Genomic DNA, 24,145 nt, shown 5'->3' on the forward strand with positions numbered 1-24,145 from the left:
AGTTCCAGAAGGCTTTTAGATCTTATTAGATTTTACTACAATGATATATCCTTTTCATAATGACATGCAGGGGAAGAATGACATACTGTGGTTTTTGATATTCTGCCATGACTTACACTCCTTTCTGTATTCTTTCACTACTTTGATTTGGGGGTGGGGTAGAGGGATATTCTTTAAGCTGTGCTGTATTGTTAGTTTTCTTTAAGTTTTTTTCTAAGAACTTTAAACCTGTAACATATGGTTCAGAATCTGCCAGTTTTAGAAAATAAGCAGCTTCAGCAAAAATAGATGAGGTGCCTGAAATCAGCAATGCTGTAAACAGAAGTAGCTGCTAAAGTAAACCTGAGGGTAATACCATGACCAGTGTTCCTATTTACAAGTGAAAATTGGATTTGGGGTGTGCTCCTACTCTGTGCCTGTCATGCAGGGCTGATACTGAACCCATTGCCAAAGGCTGAGGAATTTTCCCAGACACAAGCTGGTGGCTTCAAGCCCTTTAACTGTTTCCTGTCAGCTGAGTTAGTCCTTCCACATGGACTGACCTGCCAAAGAACATGTTCATTTGTAAGAAGCAACTATGTAGGTGTTCTTACTTTATAGCAGTGCCTCACATAAAATAAATTTCTGTGGGGAAAGGGAATACATAATGCTAAGTGGCACCAGCTTTAATAAATGATGGAGTACAAAATTGGTGTAAACTCCCTGTCCCAGGCCAGTGCTTGTTTAATTTTTTTCTCTTCATCAGAAAAAGGAGGCACTTGAGGATGTGTAACTTCATGTGCCTGGTGACGTAAACACTTAAAAATGAAGGAGCTGGAGTAGCTAATATTCCTCTGCTCTGCTCCTGGAGTTTTCTGGCTTTCAGTCTCCAGTCTATCACTCCCCTTTCCTGCTCTGTGCTGGGGTATTTTGGCCAAGCATGGCCATTGTCAGAGCTTCAGGCACAGTGCAGCCCTGCCTGCAGCAGGGAGAGGGCAGCGGAATGCACGGCACACACAGCACACACAGCACAGCACACACAGCACAGTACAGCACACACAGCACAGCACACACAGCACAGCACACACAGCACACACAGCACAGCACAGCCCAGAACACACAGCTCAGCACACACAGCACAGCACACACACAGCACACACAGCACAGCACACACAGCACACACAGCACAGCACACACAGCACACACAGCACAGCACACACAGCACAGCACACACAGCACAGCACAGCACACACAGCACACACAGCACACACAGCACACACAGCACAGCACAGCACACACAGCACACACAGCACACACAGCACAGCACACACAGCACAGCACAGCACACACAGCACACACAGCACAGCACACACAGCACACACAGCACACACAGCACAGCACAGCACACACAGCACACACAGCACACACAGCACAGCACACACAGCACAGCACAGCACACACAGCACACACAGCCCAGCACACACAGCCCAGCACACACAGCACACACAGCACACACAGCACAGCACACACAGCACAGCACACACAGCACAGCACACACAGCACACACAGCACACACAGCACAGCACACACACACACAGCACAGCACACACAGCACACACAGCACACACAGCACAGCACACACAGCACACACAGCACAGCACGGCACAGCACACACAGCACACACAGCACAGCCCAGCACACACAGCACACACAGCACACACAGCACAGCACACACAGCACAGCACACACAGCACACACAGCACACAGCACAGCACACACAGCACACACACAGCACAGCACACACAGCACACACAGCACACACAGCACACACAGCACAGCACACACAGCACACACAGAGCACACACAGCACAGCACAGCACACACACAGAGCACACACAGCACACACAGCACAGCACACACAGCACAGCACACACAGCACAGCACACACAGCACACACAGCACAGCACACACAGCACAGCACACACAGCACACACAGCACAGCACGGCACAGCACACACAGCACACACAGCACACACTGCACACACAGCACAGCACACACAGCACAGCACAGCACACACAGCACACACAGCACACACAGCACAGCACACACAGCACAGCACACACAGCACAGCACACACAGCACACACACAGCACAGCACACACAGCACACACAGCACACACAGCACAGCACACACAGCACACACACAGCACAGCACACACAGCACACACAGCACAGCACACACAGCACAGCACAGCACACACAACACAGCACACACAGCACACACAGCACAGCACAGCACACACAGCACACACAGCACACACAGCACAGCACACACAGCACAGCACACACAGCACACACAGCACAGCACACACAGCACAGCACAGCACACACAGCACAGCACACACAGCACACACACAGAGCACACACAGCACAGCACACACAGCACACACAGCACACACAGCACAGCACACACAGCACAGCACACACAGCACACACAGCACAGCACAGCACAGCACACACAGCACAGCACACACAGCACAGCACACACAGCACACACAGCACAGCACACACAGCACAGCACAGCACACACAGCACACACAGCACACACAGCACAGCACACACAGCACAGCACACACAGCACACACAGCACAGCACACACAGCACAGCACAGCACACACAGCACAGCACACACAGCACACACACAGAGCACACACAGCACAGCACACACAGCACACACAGCACACACAGCACACACAGCACACACAGCACAGCACACACACAACACAGCACACACAGCACAGCACACACAGCACACACAGCACACACAGCACAGCACAGCACACACAGCACAGCACACACAGCACACACAGCACAGCACACACAGCACAGCACACACAGCACACACAGCACAGCACAGCACACACAGCACACACAGCACACACAGCACACACAGCACAGCACACACAGCACACACAGCACAGCACAGCACACACAGCACAGCACACACAGCACAGCACACACAGCACAGCACACACAGCACACACAGCACAGCACACACAGCACACACAGCACACACAGCACAGCACACACAGCACACACAGCACACACAGCACACACAGCACACACAGCACAGCACACACAGCACACACAGCACACACAGCACAGCACACACAGCACACACAGCACACACACACAGCACACACAGCACACACAGCACAGCACACACAGCACACACAGCACACACAGCACACACAGCACAGCACACACAGCACACACAGAGCACACACAGCACAGCACAGCACACACACAGAGCACACACAGCACACACAGCACACACAGCACCGCACACACAGCACAGCACAGCACACACAGCACACACAGCACACACAGCACAGCACAGCCCAGCACAGCACAGGCACAGAGAATCTAGCAGCAGCAGCTGATGGCCTGTGAGCAGGCTTGTCCTAACGGAGCATTTCATGCCAGAGAAGCTCAAAAGCCATGCCTCAGACTACTTCACATGCTGGCTTTGCATCTATTGTGTTTGTCCACTCCTTTTTTCTCCCTGTTTCTCTTCCTTGTGTTATCTCTTGTCCACTCAACAACTTACCCAGTCTCTTCAACAATGATTATTTGCTGAGAGTTTTTCAGAGATCCTGGCAGAAAGCAGCAGGGAGTAATGCTGCAGGAAATAGTGTGTATTTAACCTGAAGAACATTATATTGTACAGGCCTAGTAGGATAAGCCAAAGTTGCAATGAAGTTGTTCAACACAGCACCAATACCTCCTGACCCTGTATCACCTGCAGAGAGGGAAGTCCCACTTGTGCTGTGTTAGACCTCCCTGTAGTGTGTTGCTGCACTCTTTCAGCTTGCAGGAAGGGACTCAAAGCACCTGAGAAACACCCTGGGACTGGCACAGAGGTTTGGAAGTCATCAGCTTTCCAGCCAGTGGCTGTGGTTTGAGGGTCTCGTACCTAAGCTTCACTATGACTTTAGGCATAAGAGCATTTGCCCTTCTAAAGGCTGTTCAATTTTCCTCATTTATAGAGACTCTAGAGGTGTGTGCCATGTGTAAGGTTGCACAAAAATCTTCACCAAGCAGCGGGTTTCATGCCATTTTGCACCTGAGCCTTTCTGTAGCATTTTCTGGGAAAGACAAACTATCTTTTCTGCCCAAAATTACTCCAATAGGAAAACCAATTCTCAAGTCACCGAGACAAGGAATGCCCTGAAATTACAACAGCTCACTGGAGTACATAAGAGACCTTTCTGGCAAGCAAATATGCACTTCTTGCAAAATGTGGCATCAGCACATCTCAGTATCTCAGCATTTAGTCACACCTTTGACTGAAAAAGAAATTAGAAGAATGACAGAAAAAGCCCAAAATCCAACCTTAGAAAAAAAACAACAAAAAGAACCAATTACCGAAAACAAAACCAACCACATGGAAAGACTTTCCCCTCCCTTTTCAAAGAGATTATTGTGAATAAAAATACAATGTGGTGATTATGTGGACACTTGGCAGAGACAACAGCTAGTGTTTGTGTAGGAAAACAGCAATAAGTAAAAAGTTGTGGTTAGTCATGTAGAGACACAATTCTTCATCCTTTTTCAGTGGCTTTAAAGTCTGCTTTGGCCTTGCCATGTTTAAGGAATAATTTGCTTTAGTGATCTGCTCTGTTGGGATTTCATTTTAGTGTTAAAACTGTTTGAGCTTTCAGCCCCCATTCCTGGCAGCAAGCTGTTTTGCTTTCTGATTTGATGGCTTTTGTCTTAGCGTTGCAGTATTCCACCCCTCCTCCTCCCAAGCTTTTAATCATGACAAATCTTCTAAATGCAGACAACTTTTTAATCTCATCCAGCATCTTCTGGTTTTCCTGTCTGAGTTAGCCTTTGTGCCAATTTCATCCTACAAGCTGTGATGAGCAGCTGCTGCAAGCACTCCCTGATGCTGTAGGTGGGCTCAGAGACATGCAGTGCCAGAGCTGAACTCAGTGCTAGGAAGTGTCAGGCACAGGATGAGCAGAGACATCCAATTTATTCAATGGATTTTGCTAAGTCAGGCCTAGGAACAAGGATCAGAGCATCATTTGTACTGTGCCACTGATAACATGATAAAGCACATGTTCTGTTTTCTCCCAGGGCTGGAAAGTCTGTTTCTCTTTACCAGATACAATGTATTTTTTAAAATTACAACATAGAATAGAGCAGTTCCAGAAAACCAAGAGCAGGAGAAAATTCATAAATGTCTCCCTGGATATTCCTAAAAGTAGAATTACATTTGTGGAGTTTTCAGACAGCATATGAAACACAGCATCCAACAGCTTGTATAGTATTGGACAAGAGTTCTGTGTTGGGATCAAAATGTTTTTACCTGACATTTCTGAGTCACCCTGCCCCAGCTGATGTGAGGAGGGGGGATGGTGAAATCAAAACTGGTAGCAGCAGGGGCAAGTGCTAAATCAGATATTTAGGACAACAGGATCACGTGCAAAGGAATTTCCTTTTGTCCCATGATTGTGTTTCAAAGAGAGGCCAAACACTCAAGGAGAGCTTCTGCCCCAGTCCACATGCACATTCCTAGTCCTCCTTCAGCCGAGGAGCAGGTGTAAATCTGGACTGAAGTGAGGTGCTAATACACTAGGATAGAAACTGCTTAGCTGAAACAAAGCACTAAATCTTACCTTCTCAACTTCCATTGCATAATTAATTTCTTAATAACGCTTCACAGAATGGTGTGGGTTGGGTTGGAAGGGACCTTAAAGATCATCTCATTCTACCCCACTCCCATGGGCAGGGACACCTTCCACTATCCCAGGTTGCTCCAAGCCCATCCAACCTGGCCTTAGACACTTCCAGGGATGGAGAATCCACAGCTTCTCTGGGCAACCTGTTCCTCAGCACCTCCATTAGGAAAAATTTATTTCACTATTTAATCTAGTGAACCCTTTAAACCTGCCCTCTTTCAATGTAAAGTTATTACCCCTTGCTTATCAGATAACCACCTGTAATTGGATTATTATATTCTGAAATGAAATGCCTGTCCTGTTAGCCTTTTAATAGATTTTCCAATAGGTGGCATATCAGTTTATCTGCATTCTTCACTTTAACAGCATTGCATTTCACAGTTTGGTGACCCTTTGGGAGATTCAGCTTTGGTAATAACCCACTGAATGGAGAATTGTGGAGGAGCATTATGTAATAAGTGGCTACTGGCCATAAAATGTCAAATTTTAAAAGCCTGACTTTATTCCTGATGTAATTCTGTCAGTTTCAATGGTTTGTGCCAGGGCTGTTTGGTTTGAACCTGAATGTGTAAAAGGAAAGCTGTAATTTGCAGTCTCAGGTGAACAGTAAAGGATGTAGGTCCTATATTGAGATATATAATAGATGCTTGGATTTTGGTCAATAGTTAGTATTTTAAAAGTGAATTGGTTAAACTCTTAATGTAAATGGAGGGGGATTATGAGAGGTGAGGATTTGCACGAAGCTCTTGGAAACCAGCATGGCAATGCTGCTGTTTCTCACTGAGATCACTTATAAAATAAGCGCCAGGTTTTCATACAAACGCTTACGGCTGCCTCGAAGGTAGAGCTGAGCAGTACAACCCAGCTAGCGCGGAGCAGCGTTCCTGGCCGGGGCCGTCACTGGACGCGCTCCGGCGCTCCGCGGCACCTAAAGAGCGGCTCCCAAAGCACCGACAGACACCGGGGCCCGCAGCAGCACGGGCAGAGCCGGTGCCCCCCGAGGCAGCCGGGGACGGAGCCCGGCGGGGGCCGGTGCGGGCCGCGCTCCCCACGCTCGCACCGCCGCCGGCCCCCGCAGCTGCACGGGGCTCCCGCCGGCAGCCGGGTCACGTGTGCGGGCCGTAATCCCGGCGAGGGGGTGTCGTTACCGGGGAAGGGGGCGGCGGGAGGAGGGGCTGCCGCCGATGAGGGCTGAAGCCGGGAGCGCGGCCGGCTGCGGGCGCCGGAGCCGCGGGCGCCGCTGCGGGCGAGGCGGGGGCTGCGGCCGCGGCCATGGCCTGGCCCTGCATCAGCCGGGTGTGCTGCTTGGCCCGCTTCTGGAGCCAGCTGGACAAGTCCGACCTCTCCGTGCCGCTCACCATCCACAACTACTCGGACATCGAGGAGCAGGAGGACGGGCCGCCCCAGCGCGGCGGGCCCCCTCCGCGGGGCAGCGCTCGCCCGCCCGCCCCGGTGCGCCGCCCTCGGGACCCCGCCGCCGGGAAGCCGAGCGGCCGCAGGAAGAGCCGGGCGGCCGCCGCCGAAGAGCCCTTCGCGGCGGAGACCCAGTACCGGCGGGACTTCAGAGCGTGGCCCCTCCCGAGGAGGGACGACTTTCCCTGGGTCAGCGCCAGTAGCGGCGGCGGCGGCGGGAGGGACGGGGCCGCCCCCCAGCCCGCCCCGGGACGCGCCGCCTGCGCCCTGCCCGGCGGCGGCGGGAGAGCGGCGATCGACGGCCCCGAGCAGCTCCGGCCGCGCTCGCAGGCGGACGGCGGCCACACCACCTCCTACAGGTAACCGGGCCCGGCCGGTCCCCGCTCCGCCCCGAGCCGGGGCTGCTCCTGCCGCGGGCGGGGGCCGCTCCTCCGCAGCGCGGGGCGGGGATGCCGGCGGGCGGCCGCGGCGCGGGGGAGCCGCCGCCGAGGGGAGGGGGACGGGGGCTGCCGGCCCGCCGGCGGGCTCAGCCTCTCGCCGAAGCCGCCTTTGCTTTTGGAAATGCTGTCCTTAGAAGCGTCTCTTGTGCCCCGGGCGGGTGCCTGGCCCGGCAGCCCCTGTGCGTGCCGGGGCAGCGGAGCCGGCCTCGGTGCGCGCCCCCCGGTCCGGGAGAGGAGAGAGCTCCATGATGCCGGCCCTGGCGCAGCAGCGCTTCACCCACCCGCTGCCGGCAGGCACGGCACCTCCGACAGCTGCCCGAGTCCCGTCCGTGCCCGAGAGCCGCATCCCTTAGTGCCATCATCGTTTTCCCTTTAAAACTCCTGGAATGCGACATTCAAGGCGAGCCAAATTACAGCCTTAAAAGATTAGTCAGACAAGAAGACATTTTGCAGGATATATCCCCTATGTCATCTAATGGGCAATGGAAAAAATTGTCACAAACCACTTGTCTCAGAACCTTTAAAAATTAAGTGGTTTATCTTACTGATGTCTTCCTTTCCCTCTGAACAGTATGAAAGATTACAGATGCTTATTTTTGGGAACAAGCAGTTAGGTGGAATGCACCTAAACCCAACTTCTGTTCTTACTGACATCTTCCATGGAAGGAGAGGGATTTCAGCTCCTACAGTGCTGCTGTTGAATATTGTATCAGTTTCATGTTGTTACCACATGCTCCCTCATAATGATGTTTGGCAGGTTTTAATATACCTATGAGGTATACTAATAGAGTAATTATTTTTATTCTAACTGATTCACAAGTATTTAGGCACTTATTGCATGTTATTATCTACCTAGGGGAAATTTCATCCCTGCAATTCATTAGATTATTTATCACAGTGCTTTTAAGACAAACTGGGTGCCTCGGGGAGGATTACCAGCCTGCACAGCAGCATTGCTTATCCCACTCCTCCTGCACAGGCAGCTATGTGCAGTTAACATGCAGACTGAAAGGATAACTGCAGTGCTTGAATTTATGTGCTTTTTTTTTCCTTTGCCACATCTCACAGGACAATCACAGAGTAATTATTGGTTTTGAGGTAAAGCACTTTCAAGTTTCAAACCAGCAAGGAATTATTTCAGAGAAACCTATGTAGAACAAGATGAGCAAGATTCATCTTTCAGAAACACATCCATCTCCACCTTGTTGTTGAAGCCTCCCCTGCCTTTTCAGCCTGACTCGAGGGAAGGCTGCAGCAGCCTGCACTAGAGCCACAGCTTTCCTGTAGCTGTTCCAGGGCTCACAGTCACTTCTCTCTCCTCCCTTCCCTCTGACTTGTCTGTTCTTACAAAGGCTCTCAACTACTGTCATCAAAGAAAAAATTTACAGATCACAGGACAAAGTACTGGCTGGGGCAACATACCAGCATGCAAACCAAAACAAATTTTACAAAAAGTAAGACTTCAAGGTAATTGAGGAACTACTCAGAGCTGAAAGAAGGAGCAGTTAATGGCAAGGATGGAGGCACAAGCCAGGGCAGCCACGCCAGAAGAAAGTTCCCATATAAAACCTTTAGGCTGTTTGTAGGCACAGTAAACTGATGCAGATAGAACTATATAAGTCAAACAATTTTTGCCTTATTCCAGTAATTCCCATATTTTCTTTAGATTCTCATCTGGTACAACATCACATTTAAGTTGCTGTACCACTGAGCACACAGGCTTCACAACAAGCAGCAGGAGAAAAGTTCCCAATAGCTTCACAGGCTCCAAGAGTATATTTTCATTTAGTGTTTTTTTTTTAAAGACTAAGCATGTATTTGGCATAGTTACACACATTATTAGTTACACTTGGGGTACTGGGTTTGTATTTGGTAGCTTCAGTGATGGCACTCCTGCAGTCTGAAGCAGAGAAGGGCTGATCACAGCACACTCACCTTTGGTAAGCTGAGCACTCACAACCCACAAGGACATTTCCATGAAAACCACTACAGTTCACTCCTCTCCTCTTACCTTATTTTCCAAAGGCAGCACTGCAGTCTGCAAGCAATTGTCCACTATTCAGGTAGTAGCTGACCAGCACCATTAAGGATTGATATTCTTCATCTGCCTCAGTATCAAAGACCATAAACACCCTCCTTGTTTATTAAACTGTCCCTTGGTGGCCGTGCACAGCCCCACTGTGCTCTGGCAACAGGAATCTCCTGACTCTTGTAGACTGTACTCTCCCAGAGGTGTGAGGGCAGCAGGGAAGGCAGATCACCTGTGGCAGAGGCAGAGCAAGGGGGTTTCTCTTACTGAGGCCCATTGTGTCCTGAGGAGGAGGTTGGTGAACCCCATGATGTCTTTGGGGCAGAAAACGGAAGAGTGTCCTACAGAGACATGCAGGCAGGGACCGCTGCAGCAGATGGCAGAGAGAAGCAAAGGTATGAGAACACATGTTTTTTGTGAGACAGTCTCACTGCCTTGCTAGGGAGAACATTAGGGAGATTCCCTCTTTTCTGCTTGCAGGAGTATCAGCCTCCCTGTGGGTCAGCCCAGTGAGGAGCTGGGGCAGCCCTGAGGACTGGCTTGTCTGCATGGGAGCTGTGTCCACTCTCCCAAGAAATGGTCACTGGAGTCCTTTGTGCTGCAGGTGCTCCAGCAGGCTCTGTGCACAGCTGGGTCAGCCATGCCCTGTGAGACTCCTGGAGGATTGGCTCCTGCAGTGTGGGCACTGCTGGGCAGTAGCCTCCACCTTACATTGTGACTGCCAGCTCTCAGCAGCTGCCTGGGCTTGCTTAGTGGGAAAGACAAATCAAGTGTGTCTTGACCAAGACAATGCAGAAGAGTTGGCATTGATACCTGGTCCACTCCATGCTTTTAATTGCAATACTGGTTTTCTTGCTTCACTCTATAAGGTGTTGGGATTTCTTTAGATTTTTTTAGTTTGTTTGGGTTTTTTTAGAGTCAGGAATTTTGACTCTGGCAGCCTGTTGTGTTTGTTTCTGTGAAACACCCAAGTGTAGTGTTGGGTCCCCTGTAACATTCAGCACCATTTGATGTGCTTTTGTGTATGAATGCAATGCTCCTGTGAGCCTTCATTCTGCATTCTGCTAAGCTCAGAAGGAAACCCAGCTGCACACAAATCTGTCTGTGCATAGTGAAACTGCTCAGCATGACCTGGCATTTCCCAGAACAAAATAAACCTCTGGGATCAGTGATTGAGACTGGAGGAATCTATGGTCAGAGTAAAGATGAAGGTGGAGGGGGTGTTGGAGCAATACCTGTACTCCTGAGAAAGTGAGGATTTTTTTTGTGTTTTGAAATAATAACTGAATAAAAGGTGGAAGGACAGCACAACTGCCTTCCCTACAAACTGCCCTACAGCTTCCCTGCCCTATTGCCCTGTGTGCCCAAAGATCTTCGGGCAGCTTCTCTCTCCCTCCAGTCCCTGAATTTTGGCTGGAGTTTTGCAGGGTCTAAATTAAGTCAAACCCAATGGGGGTGCATTGTGGGAGCTCAGGCACGCTCAGGCACACAGGTTAAGGCAAATCAATACAAGCTGCACTTGAAAGCCTAAAATGGGATGTGCTCCAACTGTGAAAAGATCCTGGGGCCTGCTGCAGAGGGTTGCAGTAGATTACACCTTACTGATGCTGGAGGAGGCAGAAGAAAGTGCTGAGTGGCCTCTCTGCACCTTCCCAAGGGTTTGTCCTTTGGTGTCACGGAAGTGACTTCTCCCCTCAGCAGTAAATTGCAGGTGCTGTGTACTTTTGGCTTTGCACACCATTAATTGTAGTACTAGGTCTTGATTGCGTTTAGCAGACAGTCTAGAAATAGAGAAGTGCTTTACTTAGCTCCCTTAACAGAGAGTGAGAGAAACTGGTGCTGTCAGCATCCTCACCTGGCTCTGCTCTCTGGATGTCATCTTCTTACCTTGTTAGAAGGCAACAGGGATGAAGGCACAGCTTCTCTGTCAGGGCCAGCACTGCTGGGAGGAGAACCCTGTTCAAGGTTCAGCTACGCTATAAATCACTGCAGACATCAGTTCTCCCTTCAGTAACCTGCCAGCTTTTGGAAAACACTTCAGGTATGTCAGTGAAAATGTTGCAGCAGAGCTGTGAGCAGTTGTTTTGCCTCTTTTCCCATCATCTTTACTTGAATTGACACTTGGGGAACTGGGAGATGACTGCAAATTTCTGCACACACATACAGTGCAGGCCCTGAGCAGAGCCCAGTCTCTGCAGCTGGGGTTTCCATGACAGGTATTTTGAGCAGGTGTAAGAGTCAAGAGCACTCAGCTTGTTTGCACCTGGGAAGCACAGCAGTGAATAACACCAAACTGGGGCCTTGAGATCAGGAGGGTTTCCTGCTCACCCAGAGTGAGCCATGTTGTTCTGATGAAAAGAAACCTCATAAAGAGCTGGAATAATTAAGAGGAAAGGTGTCTGTTATGTCATTGCTCATGATTTTTGGGGATAGCAGGTGGAAGATACCTCAGCAAACTGAATTCCAGTCCTCTTGTACAAATACTCAGCACATGCCATTCCATGACCATGCAGCAGACATCCCTGACCAGGAGGGATAGCACGGAGTGAAGGCTTTTCCCCATACCTATGGATGCACTCAGTGTGTGTTACTAGGCTGCCTGAACATTCATCTGCCTTCAAACAGTGCTTGTGTAGAAAAGCAAAGTGAACCCTGGTGACTGCTTCACTCTGAAAAGCATCTTATTATTTTGCTGTGCAGAAAGCAGTGAAAATACCTGAGCTTGTGTTCAGCAATGTGTGGGATCAGAGCAGGCACCTGAGCCTGCAGGGTTAATAGTACTGTGTATGAGGAGCTCCATCCTTGATCCAGCAAGATCTTTAAAGGCATGCTTATCCTTAATAATAGCAGTAAATCTTTTATAATCAAGGCTTACAGTTATCTTTACATTCTTAAGTATCTCGCTGCTTGGGGAAATTAATACTCAAGCCCCTGATTTTTGTGCTATTTAAGAAGTAAGCTTGCTTGGTGCAGGCATTGGGATGGATGCAGAGAGTGCCACTGTGCACTGCATAGCCTGGCTGGGGCAGAGAGGGCTTGGAGGGGCACAGGGGTGTGCGAGAGAGACACAGGGGGGTGGGAATAGAGAGGGTGTCTGTTGTGCAAGCTGTGCTGTAGAACTGAAATGTGGGATTCAAAGATGTTCCTTAAAGTAGGAGGCATTTCCTCCACTTAAAGTCCATTCAGACTTATGTTAGAGTGAAAGAATGGAAAATGGGTGGATGGCAGAAGTCAAGACCCTCAGACCTACCCACACATCCCCAGTCACATCGTTCTGATAAAGGAGAAGCAGCTGCCTGTCCTGTCACACCAATGGAAGTGCTCCTTCCTTGAGCATCTGCCTATGAGCAAAGCAACTCCCTAAAACTCACCCTAAGATAACAGTTTGAATCTTAGGGTTTTTGTCTTGTACTTTCATTCAAGTCTTTTGCTGTTGCTTCCTTCTTGTGACTTAGGGACAGCTCCAGGTACTGCCTGACCTTACTGGGGGTGAGAGTTGAGACAGGAGATATCCAAGTGGCTTCTGCTTTCCTCCTCTGTAATTCCTGTGTGCTGGTCTGTCTTTCTGCTATGTCTTTTCTCTACCCCTCTATTTTTACCTCTCCTTCAGCCTTTCCCCCATTTCTATCCTCATGCTGGGCTCTTTGGCTGGATAGGAGGATGGGCACAATCTGCCTCTGTGTCTGAGGCTTGGAAGGGCACCCCACCAGTGTCTGACACAGCTCAGAGGAGAAGCAGTTCAATGGCTCCATTGTCCAGGAGGGCTCCTGACTCTGTCATGCAGAGCTCTCACTGTAACATCTGCAATCCTCCATTTGCCAGGAGACATCATAGCACCCTCCCTGACCTGTGGAGGGCTTTGCCAACACTTGGCCTGTCCCTTGGGAGAGCACTGCTGAACACCCAGCTCTGCCTGGGCAAACCAGAACAGCCCTGACAGTAGTCTGTGAAGAGCTGTGCTGCAAACAGGGAGACATTTCACACCCCACACCCTCAGGCAAAACCTCTCCCACACCAGTCTGACTTCCCCAGGGGACATCTAGAGTAGTTTGTACTTTCAAAAGAAAATAACAGACAGCCCAAGCTGTGCACACAAGTTTCCTTCTAAAAGGAAATTTGGAAAAATGTTCATGGTGCTGTTTAATTGTCACTGGTGTGCTGGGTATGAGAAGGAAGAGGGGAGAAGAATGAACACAGACTAGGTCAGGCAGCATAGCTCTGAGTTATGGTCAGCTATACAGAACGAGCCTTTTTCTCCAATTCTTATATAAGAAATGTTATGCAGTGGCTCAGAACCACCAGTGATAATTAATCATGGGAAGCAAACTGTGACATAAAGATGAGGTACTAAAATGATAACTGCTCTGGCATTGGTGCTCCATGACTATCAATGCTGAAGATAAATCTGTATGGAAACAGCAGCCCCAGCACTGCAAACAGCACTGTTGGCATTCCCACTGCCTCCCTACACCTAACAGAAGTGCCCTTCACCTTGGTGAAATTAAAAAGCTTTCTAGGCTAGATTTTCACTAGGTCACTAGTGAAATAAAAAGGATTTTGCAGACAGCTTTCTCTGCAAAGCACAAACATTAGTAGGGCACATGAAATGGGGAAAGAGCTGGAGGCAGCACATAGGCTGGTCATTGTGTAGTCACAGCATCCAGCAGCTCGACTGCAGCATCAGGAGACACTGTGGCTGGAAAGAACAGAAGGACCACTCCCAAATGCATCATTCCCAGATCATACCCTGAAGTCTGCAGGGCCATGCTGGTGAATGATGGTGGGGCCATCTCTCCTGCCTGGCCCCTGTCTCAGCTGTTTGACATCCTGGTACAGGCAGTGCTGCTCACCCAGGGGGAGGTGGCTCATAAACAGCAGCTCAGTGCAGCAGCTCTCATCAATGCTGGGCTTCATCACAACACCCTGGTAATTAACAGCCCAGTGCTGGTTTGTCTTTGTTTCTAGCCTATGCATTATTTGTACTCCCACTTGCTCCATCTCTCACCACCACAGGGGTTAAACTGTCCCAGCAGGCCACAAGCCTCCCTCTCCACACTGCACTGATTCAGACCTTCCCCTGCAGACACATCCCCACACATTACAAAAGAAATGCCTTTTCCCAAGCTCTATTAACAGATTTTGAGAAAGAGCAAAGAAAAGCAGTGATTTATATGATTAAAGCACTGGGGCAACCCACTGGCAAAATGCTGCTTCTTAATTATTCCTAGAGTGAGTTAGAGGTAAAGAAACAGCAGTACATAAAAACCAGCCCTTCCCTTTTGATCACTGCTGTTTTAAAACCTGTGTGCTACTCAGGAGGTCTTTCTCTTTCACAACCCCAATGGTTTAGTACCTCAGCTACCACCACGTCATTTCTGTTCACGGAGATCAAAAATCTCACCTCTAGGTTGCAAGAGTGGAGGACAAAACAGCACCTCAGGAGAGCCTGGGCACTGAGTTCTGGCCTGGAGGCTGCCTTCCCTCCACTGCAGGTCCTTGCAGTCCCAAAGTACCCTGACAGCTGCTCTGCCCAGGCACAGGAGGAGGAGGAGAGGGGTGCAGCAGCAAGGATGAAGATCATGGTCTCCAGCAGCAACAGTCAGTCTTACACATTCACCCCCAGCAGCAGCTGGATGTCACACTACACAGGGTGCAAAGGGGGAGACAGTCACTAATCTTGTCACTTGACCTCTTAAACTAAGTAACATTAAAAACAGGTCATTCCTCTTCCCCAGGCTTTGCTCAGATTGACTCCACTGATGACTCCAAGACTGATATTTGGGCTCGTGTTCTTTCTGACTCTTGGCCATGCAGCTGGAGATGGGAATACAAGCTTATGTGTCCTGCAAGCTTAGTAGCAGAGCAGATTTAGTTAGCTGCACTTTCTTGACCGAAGGTTATAATATTCCTTTCTTGTGTTAAGTACCTCAGCTCCCAAAAGGAGTCAAGCTAAGTTGTCTCTGTTTTGCTCTGCCCCTCACTTTTGGCTCAGAGTTCTGGGTTCCCCCAGAGCAAAATCCCAGTTCCAAACCAGAAATGCTGCTGTGGTGTGGGCCATGACTGTATCTGCCCTTATGTTTCTGATTCTATGGGGAGCATTTCCTCAGTGCATGTAGGTGCCTCAAAAATAGTTTTGACTATCCAGGCTGAGAGGAGAATGGTTTGACTTCCAGCCAAAATGAGGGTCTTGTGATCCAAAAGGACTGTGCTTGGGGGCCTGCCAAATCAGCAAATGATCTGCTATAAAGCATTGAGACAGAGTTGGCTGCACAGGCAGGCAGCACAGTCATTCATTGAAAGCTGGAGACACACTCCATTGCAGCAGGGAGAGCAGTCAGCACAGGGATGAATGGCTGGGAATCAATGCCACCAGCATTCCTGAGGAAATGGGGCTTTATGTGGAGCAGCAGGTTCCAGTTCCTAGAAACTGTGGCGAGGTAACTGATGGTTTTGTACCATTTTGCTGCTATTTTGCCCACTAGCTGTGTCCCCTCTCTGGCTGTGCAGCAGGACAGAGGTCAGATTTAGCTCTGCTTTCATTCACATCTGGGATTCCCTGCTGAAAGCTTGCCTTCTTGGGGCATTGCTTGGCCCAAATCACCTTTCTTCTAAAGTGCTGCCTTATCCTGAGGTGTGACAGGAAGGGGGCAGGAATGCCAGCACCAGCATCAGGGATGCTGCATGGGCACTCACCTGAGGCACCAGGGATGCTGTGTGGGCACTCACCTGAGGCACCAGGGATGCTGTGTGGGCACTCACCTGAGGCACCAGGGATGCTGCGTGGGCACTCACCTGAGGCACCAGGGATGCTGTGTGGGCACTCACCTGCTGCCTGAGCAGGCCCAAACAGCGTGGTGCAGAGAAGGCAGAAGGTGGCAGCTCAGGACAGCAAGAACAAACTGATGGATTATAAACAAGATTTGCAATGCAACACAGACAGCCCTGACAGGGGCCTGGCTTTCCTTTCCAACAGTTCTTCCATAAGACATTGTCCATAATATACTAAAAGGATCAAATCCAAACTACTCATTCTAAAATAACACTTATGCACTTTGAGTTAGAGATTTAAAAGAGGAATTTGCAACTATTATAAATATAGCAAATAGCATGCTTGGGAAAATGAAACTCAGAAAGGCTGTGATCAAAGATAAGCTTGACACATTAAAACAAGCCTCTGTCTTACCCCTTGATCCTGTATATAAGCAGATAGTAGAATGTGGTTATTGAACCATGGCAGGGGATGAAAATAAGATTGTCACATCTCGGTTAGTCACCTCTCCTTTTGCTACAGAAGCTGCCTGAATTCGTTGCCAGAGATACACTCACAAACAGAACAGACTTCTGTCTTCCTCTGAGCAACAAGACAGCTCAGCTGGCTGCTGCTGCAGCACCCAGACAGTCCTGATGGCAGGGGCCCTAGTGAGGCCTGTTTGTGGCAAGGGGTGCAGGGAATCTGAGGGAAAGCTGCAGAAGGGAGCTGGCAGCTGAACTAAGCAGACCCTGCAATGCTGTTCCTTGGTGCTGCCCCTTTCTCAGTGCAGTCTGTGCATTTCTCAGATGACCCTTGGCTGACTTGTTCTTGGAGCAGCAATGCCTTCTCAGACATCCTCATGCAGATTTAAAGCACTTCCCCCCATCTGAAGGAAAATCATCAGCGTGAGCATCTGCCAGCTGAGACGGTGTCTCCCTCTGGGTGCATTTCAGGCTGAGCTGCCACAGCTGTGCAGCACAGCACACACTGGCAAACACTGCTGCTGCTGAGAGAGCCACACTCCGTATGGGAACATCAGCAGGCTCTTGGCTTTTGTGAGGGCAACACATCAGACCTAGGTGTCTTAAAATGTGAGTGGCCAACGTGCCAGACAGTGTTTTACATTGTAAGTGGTCTGTGGGCTAGCATGCAGAAAGTAACCCTGACTACTTCTTATCCAGGAGGGAAGCACCAATGACCTCCAGGAAAGAGATATTTTGTAGGAAAAAAAAAAGAGTTAAGTCAGGGAATCCAGTTAGCCCAGTGTGTGCCCTGTTCCATCTTTCAGTCTGGGCTTTCTGAGAGAAGCAGGCTGCTAGGCTCAGTTCTTTTATTCAACCCTTGGTATGCCTCAGACAAGTCAGCCTTGCAAGCTGCTTGCATCCCACCTTGCCTTCTGGCTTTGTAACCCTCTGAAGTACCCTGGGATAATGTTGTCTTTTACAAGTTCTTCTGTCTCGACAATCTCATTTCAGACAAGAGTATCGCCCATGGACTGGAGCAAAACCATCCAAGCCTATAAAGTCAAAACAAGGTTTCATTCTCCCAGAAGACCATTTTGTTCAAGAGACAAGCTACAAGGCAGACTTTAAGGTAATTAGCCATTTTTAAAAATCCTAAAGTCAATGTGAATAATGCCCAAAGTGCACATCTGGAACTCCTCATATTTGATTGCTGAGGTGCAATTAGGATGAAGCCACATCCTTGTGGACAACTGTTTTGTCTCTGCCCATTAGGTAATGTGGCCATCCCTTCCCTTCAGAAAGGCATGCTAGACAATGTCATACTGCAACTGATCATAATTCAGCCCAAGACAAAGGTTTTAAACTGGAAAGAAGTTCAAGATTTACAATTCCCTCAGTTGGACACCATATGTACAAGGTGTGTGCCATCACCCCTCTGTGTGTAAGGTGCCATTGACACCTCCTGCACTCCTTGCAGCAGTCAGTGGGGACTAGCACCAGGCTTGCAGAGTGGGATTTGGCCTCTGGGCACAGGTGTTTGCCTGGGGATCTTTGCAGATCACTGCCTAAGGAACAGCACCTGCCCAGACAGCACAAAACTCCCCCTTGCTGGTGTGGGCAGAAGCTGCCCCCAGTATAAATGCCAAGGAGGACACATGAACAGCTGCACAGCTCTGAGACTTCCTTGGGATTTTCCTGTGAGTCTCTACAATTTTTTTCTGTGAGTTTCTCTATACCAGCAAAGATAATTTTCTTGCTGTGAAATACAGGTGCTGTTGAAAGTCCCATGAGGAAACATTCTGTGCTCAGCATTTTCCCTGACAGGGCCCCCCACACTCCCCATCCCCAGAAGAAAGGGAAGTGCACACTGACAAGGCTCTGTTTTAGCTGCTTTTTGCATTAGACCACCAAAGAGAACAGCACAGGAATTGTTCACAGGCTGCACTGAATGAGTCAGAATGCAGAGCTAGGGCTGGGGCTGAACTCCCCAGCCACAGTGAGCTGTGCCAGCAGAGGTAACAGCAGCTACTCCAGGGCCACATGTGCAAAGTAAATCTTTGCCTTGGAGGAGACAAGGAAGAAGTGTTTAATCAGCAGACAGTCAAGTGCCTCCTCCGCAGAGGATTGCTGGCACACTGCTGCAACAAGGCTCAGGATGGGTATAGCCAGCTCTGCTGAAAGTGGGACAGTGACCTCAGGCAAAACTGAAAGTGCAAACCTCACCAAAACTTCCTCCTTGCTCTGAATAGCCTGGGCTGTTTACTGAGGTGCAGTGATGAGGATACACCTTGCATTTAACCCTTTAACCTTGTATTTGACCCTTGTCAATTTAATTTTGCATTTTGACCCTAGGGAGTAAAAATATGGTGGTTTCCAATTTGTCAGTTGGGATGCAAAGAAGGGGGTTCCAGATAAACCCCTGAAGGTCCCTATCCCAGTTCTTGAGGAAGACAAAGAGAAGACTAGAATTCTAGACAGAAACACATGCTACCAAGGCCACTGCTCTCTGAACCATGCAAGCAAAGGTCCCACCTCCTGGAGCCCCAGGGCACCATCACAGTCTGTCTAACAGACAGCATGGCAAAGGTGTAGCCAGGAATGGAGATGGTGCCAAGGTCACCAGTCCAAAGAGAAGTCACTTCTCCCTGGTTCACACCTGGCCCTTAGGATTTTCCCCTGGGAATCAGGTTTCTGGTGTGTCCTGACAGCCAGCATGCAGGACTCAGGCTGCTGGCTCTCCCCAGCCACTGAGCTGTGCATATGTATTTTTTGACATTGCACTTGTTCCTTGGTGTGTCAGATGCATCCCCAGAGGAATGGAAAAATCAGAACAATGAAACAGCATCAACCAGAGATCAATAGCTTTCCCTGTACTCTCTTTGTCTGTAGTTTTGCACTTCTTTCTCTGCTTGGATGGTGCCATCAGCATAGCCAGCAGAGCTTTCAACCCTTCCATGTTTTATGGCCAGACTCACGTGAGTCCTGGGCTGGATGCACATCTACAGCCAGTCCTGTATAAAATCCTTTGAGTTTTCAGCATTAGGGATGCCAGAAGCATCCAGGTGTCCTTCATGCTTCAATACAACTACAGGGGCTGCATATTGCATGAAATTCTTATTCCACAGACATCAGAGAAAGCGACCATTGTTATCTCTGCCTTTCCTCCAGGCGTGAGAAGTTTACATTCTTATCCAAGAATGCAGTTTAACAGCCTGGCATCTCCAGTAACCAGTTTGTCTCCTTTGGGTCCTCCAGGTCTGCACCTCTCTTCACAGCAGACATGGGCTGTGGCCCCGTAGAGCATTACAGTGGAACATTTTGATGGAGCCTGGATGGCATTCTCCAAAAGCTTGACGACCAGACACACACCACTGTAATTCCTCTGACTTCAATCCAGCACTATCCAGCAGTGAATTTGTTGTGGTGCTTGCAGAGTGTTTGCCAGCATCACACCTGCCCTTGAATCACCTTGTACCAATCTCACTGATGCCCAGCACGGGCTAACACCTGGGCATGGTTCCAGGGAGAGCAGATAGACCCTCACAACACCCCAGGCCCCTCAAACTCTTGACAGTTGTATCCTGTGTCACACTAATGTGCTTTTCTCCCTTCCTCACCCCTCCAGATCCCAGAGGTGAAGACCAGGTTCTCCCCCAACCCTTCTGCTGTTTTCCAGGCGCCATCACGGATCCTCAACGTGTGAACCTGGACCCTCCTCACAGCCAGGCAGCTCAAAGCTGGAGTTTGTTAGAGATGTACCACTATGCAATTCTCATGAGGAGCGTTGAGATCAAAGGCCCGGTGTTACCAACAGCAGCTCCAGTGATTAATGACATGCACACACACTTTCTGTTCACACAACAAACTGCAAAGCTTGGTTCAGAGCTGGCACAGCACGCTGCAAGCAGTGACCCAGTTTTTCACAGGAGCAGGTTCATTACTATGCCAGCTGGCGTCACATTAGGAGATTGACTCTGGGCACAAAGGCAGGATTGCAGGCAGCAGCCCCACTCACAAATACACAGGGTAGGAGGGAAAACCGGTGCAGGCAGGATGGATAATTAAAACCCAAACCAGATTTATTTAGCAACACCCTCTAAGTAGGCCACTGAAAGAGAGGGAGTAGTCTGGCTGACTTCTGAGCTTCTTGGGGGGGTTTGGGAGTAGGACCTGACATAGCATCACCAGAAAGCACAGCTTCAAAGGGGCTGCTCTGAACTTCCAAAGTTGTTTTAGAAGCTGGAGGAAGCCAATGTCATTGAACTCTAAAATAAATCTGGCACGTGCAGTGTCCTGGGCCTTTAAGGCTGGGAAGCTGGATAGTTCCAAAATTGGGGAGCTGATGCAGGAGCAAGAGAGGACTGAACTCCAGGAGACAGCCCTGACAGCAGTGCACCAGGCTGGTGTGGAGAGGAGTGCATGGATACAGCCAGGCACCCACCAGCACTCTCCAGAGGATCTAAGATACTTACATAACTTGTATAGCTGTAAATATTGTACATGGATTTTACCTAAAGCAATTTGTGATCCTTTAATGAAAAGGATATGCTTATACTTTTAATAAATGTTAACTCTTTGCATATGCAAGGTGGAAAATATTGCCTTGAAATTCCTCAATTATCGCCTGTATATTGGTAATGCTAATGCTAGGAACAACCACAAGTGAATGTTACTTAGATATTCTTCTTAAAGAGAAATGTAATGTAGAATGTAAGCCATCTGTCATTTCTGAGATAGGCCGTTCCAAGTGTCATTGTTCTGAAGCTGATTTTTTTAGACTGCTGCACATTTCACTTTTGCTGAGGTACATGTGTTTTAAGAAACCATTTTTTTAGCGTTTGTTCATCAAGACTTTACAATTTCTGTTTCGATAACTTATGCAATATAATTAGTCTACTGCTTATTTAATGGATTTACTAATTATTTTGGAAAAAGAAATTGAAAAACTTTTACTTTGTGTTTGCAACACATGTGTGTTGTCCAGAACAAGGGAAACTATCCTCAGACTTGAACAGTGATCAGATCCTCATTCATCTGTAATAAAACAGACTTTTACACAGGAGGATTTTTTCTTAACCTTCTTACTAGCTGAAGTCTAAGACAAATTTAATGAACTTTGGGGATTCTGCTAAAATGAATGCATTGCTGATAATTCCCATAAGAACAATTTTTGGGCTGTTGGCATGTGAATTGTACTTGCAATACATGCAGACAGCATCTGCTCACTGCATTATGAGGGAATTTGATGGTGCCATCCCTGCTCACCACAGTGGGGCCCAACACAACCACCAGAGCAGGGAGCACCTGCAGTGAGCTGCATTTGGCTGGGACAGGGGATGGCTCGTCCCACACTCATCCTTGGAGAAACCTGCAGTAATCCCAGTGCTTGCCAAAACAATTTTTCAGGAAATTCATTTTTCAGGAAATTCATTTGAAGCATTCAAACTGTGCTAAAAGAAGTTTTGCATGTTAGATGTTTCTAAGAATTCAATCTGCTTGTTTAATCTCTTTATAATGTTTTTTAACAGTTTTGTTGAAACAATTTAAGTTCATTTCAATCCTGGACTTTATTAACAGCAAGGAAAACAAAAGTAAAAAGGAAATTGTCTATTATCACTTCTTATTTGACTGTATTTCTTAAAAAAAAAAGACCCAGGTTTAAACAAATTGGTAATATAATAAGCTTGTATTTTATCAAATGGACTGGATTTAATTTAATAAATTAAAATGTATTTTGGCTATTGGTTCTCTCACATATTTTTTGTTGTTGTTGTAAAATACAACTCTCAGGTATTCAACTTTGCAGTACAGTTTGTCACTGCATGACAGCAGGGCACACTGGACACCGAGCAGTGCATCAGGGGATGCATTCAGAGCCATCAGCAGTCAGTTCCTTCATCCTGGAACCTTCCCCCAGGCACAGCCCCCAGCAAGGACAGCCTGAAGGCACACTCAGAGCTGTGGCCCAGCTGCATTCCCTATGAAATGCACAGAGCTTTGATGCACTTTGATGTAGATCTCTTTCTGCAGTACCCATGCTGTGCCCTGCTGTTTCACCTCAGTTTCATTCTGCCATCTCACATAAATCACAGGAAAAGGTGATGGCATTGAATGGTAGAAGAGACCCTGCTTTACAGTTATTCCCAAGAACATTTCAGTCAGTAAAAGTGCTGGAGATACAACCAGCTTCCCTAGACAGCGCAATAGCTCTTCCAGCTATGCCTCAAGAGACTTCCAGGAGAAAGCCAAAGGCCCTCAAGTTGCTGCTCAATGTACCTGAGCGATGAACAGAAGAAAAAGTGAGCAGGTACTTACCTGTAAGGTCCAGGGTGATGCCACTGGCTGTCAGTGTCTGCAGCTCACCTGATTTTGTGTGAAAAATGCCCACCTCAGCCACATCGAAAGGTATCACACCAAATTCCTCTGAAGAAGTCAAATCTGCACGAGTTTTGCAGGCTCCAGGGAGTCGTGATGCCAGAATTTCTTCCAACACTGCTCTCACACTAGTATTTGTCTTCCCAATTGCTCTGGGCCCATGTCCAAGTCCCTCAAGGATTTTTGATTGTGAATCACACTGCAAGTAAGGGTTATTTGACACATAAAGAAATGTCCTTTCAAAAGGAAGAGTTTACACCTGTAACTTTAGAATTTACTATCTCTAGGGTGACACTGAACCTGCTTGTTTTGTTTAATCCTGCTGACACCTGGCCTGTTGGCATGCTGAAGGTGAGTTTTGTGGCAGGGAGCAGTGAATACCTGCACTGCCACATGCTCAATGTAAGCTTTGGTGTGGGAAATACACCATTGCTCGGGAGAGTTCTTGTTGTGAACTTGCAAAATTCACAAGCAGCACATTACTGATTTGCTTGCTTTCATAAACTGCACATTTCTCTGTGCATTGCACTAATTTCTTTGAGAGCGAACAATCAGATGCAAACCTATCACCTCTACCCATTTCCCCTGCCTTGGCCACTGCAGCAATGTCTGATCCTAAGGACCAACCTGGTTTGGCACAAAGGTGTCGTGCAGCCAAGAAAGGCTGTGTTTACTTCCAGGGCAGGAGGCACTTCTGAGGCATTTAGCACTAACACGGAGTTCTGCAGCATTTCCAAAAACAACGGGGCATTAGTCTGCTCACAGACACCCAGGGCTCCTCCCCACAGGGCAGGGGGAACACAGAAGTTTGGTAACTTCGCTTATTCTTTCGGTTCTTGGCCGTGTCAAGTGCCGGTGCCCAGCGCTGGCAGGGGGTGGTGGGGAGGGAGCTGTGAGGGATCTCTGAGGGGAGGGAGCTGTGGAGGGATCTCTGTGAGGGGAG

General features: G+C 48.7%; 1 protein-coding gene across 1 annotated transcript; it reads left to right on the plus strand.

The window, feature by feature from the left end:
* Positions 1 to 6,979: 6,979 nt before the first annotated feature.
* On the plus strand, positions 6,980 to 22,566 carry MAP6D1 (MAP6 domain containing 1). Its single transcript, XM_058031564.1, has 3 exons — positions 6,980 to 7,502; positions 17,839 to 17,956; positions 20,453 to 22,566. The coding sequence occupies exons 1-3, from the start codon at positions 7,003 to 7,005 to the stop codon at positions 20,528 to 20,530; spliced, it is 696 nt and encodes a 231-aa protein (XP_057887547.1). The 5' UTR covers positions 6,980 to 7,002; the 3' UTR covers positions 20,531 to 22,566.
* The last annotated feature ends 1,579 nt before the right edge of the window (positions 22,567 to 24,145 follow it).

This window comes from Melospiza georgiana, chromosome 10 (genome assembly GCF_028018845.1).
Source record: "Melospiza georgiana isolate bMelGeo1 chromosome 10, bMelGeo1.pri, whole genome shotgun sequence".
Classification (NCBI taxonomy): Eukaryota; Metazoa; Chordata; class Aves; order Passeriformes; family Passerellidae; genus Melospiza; species Melospiza georgiana.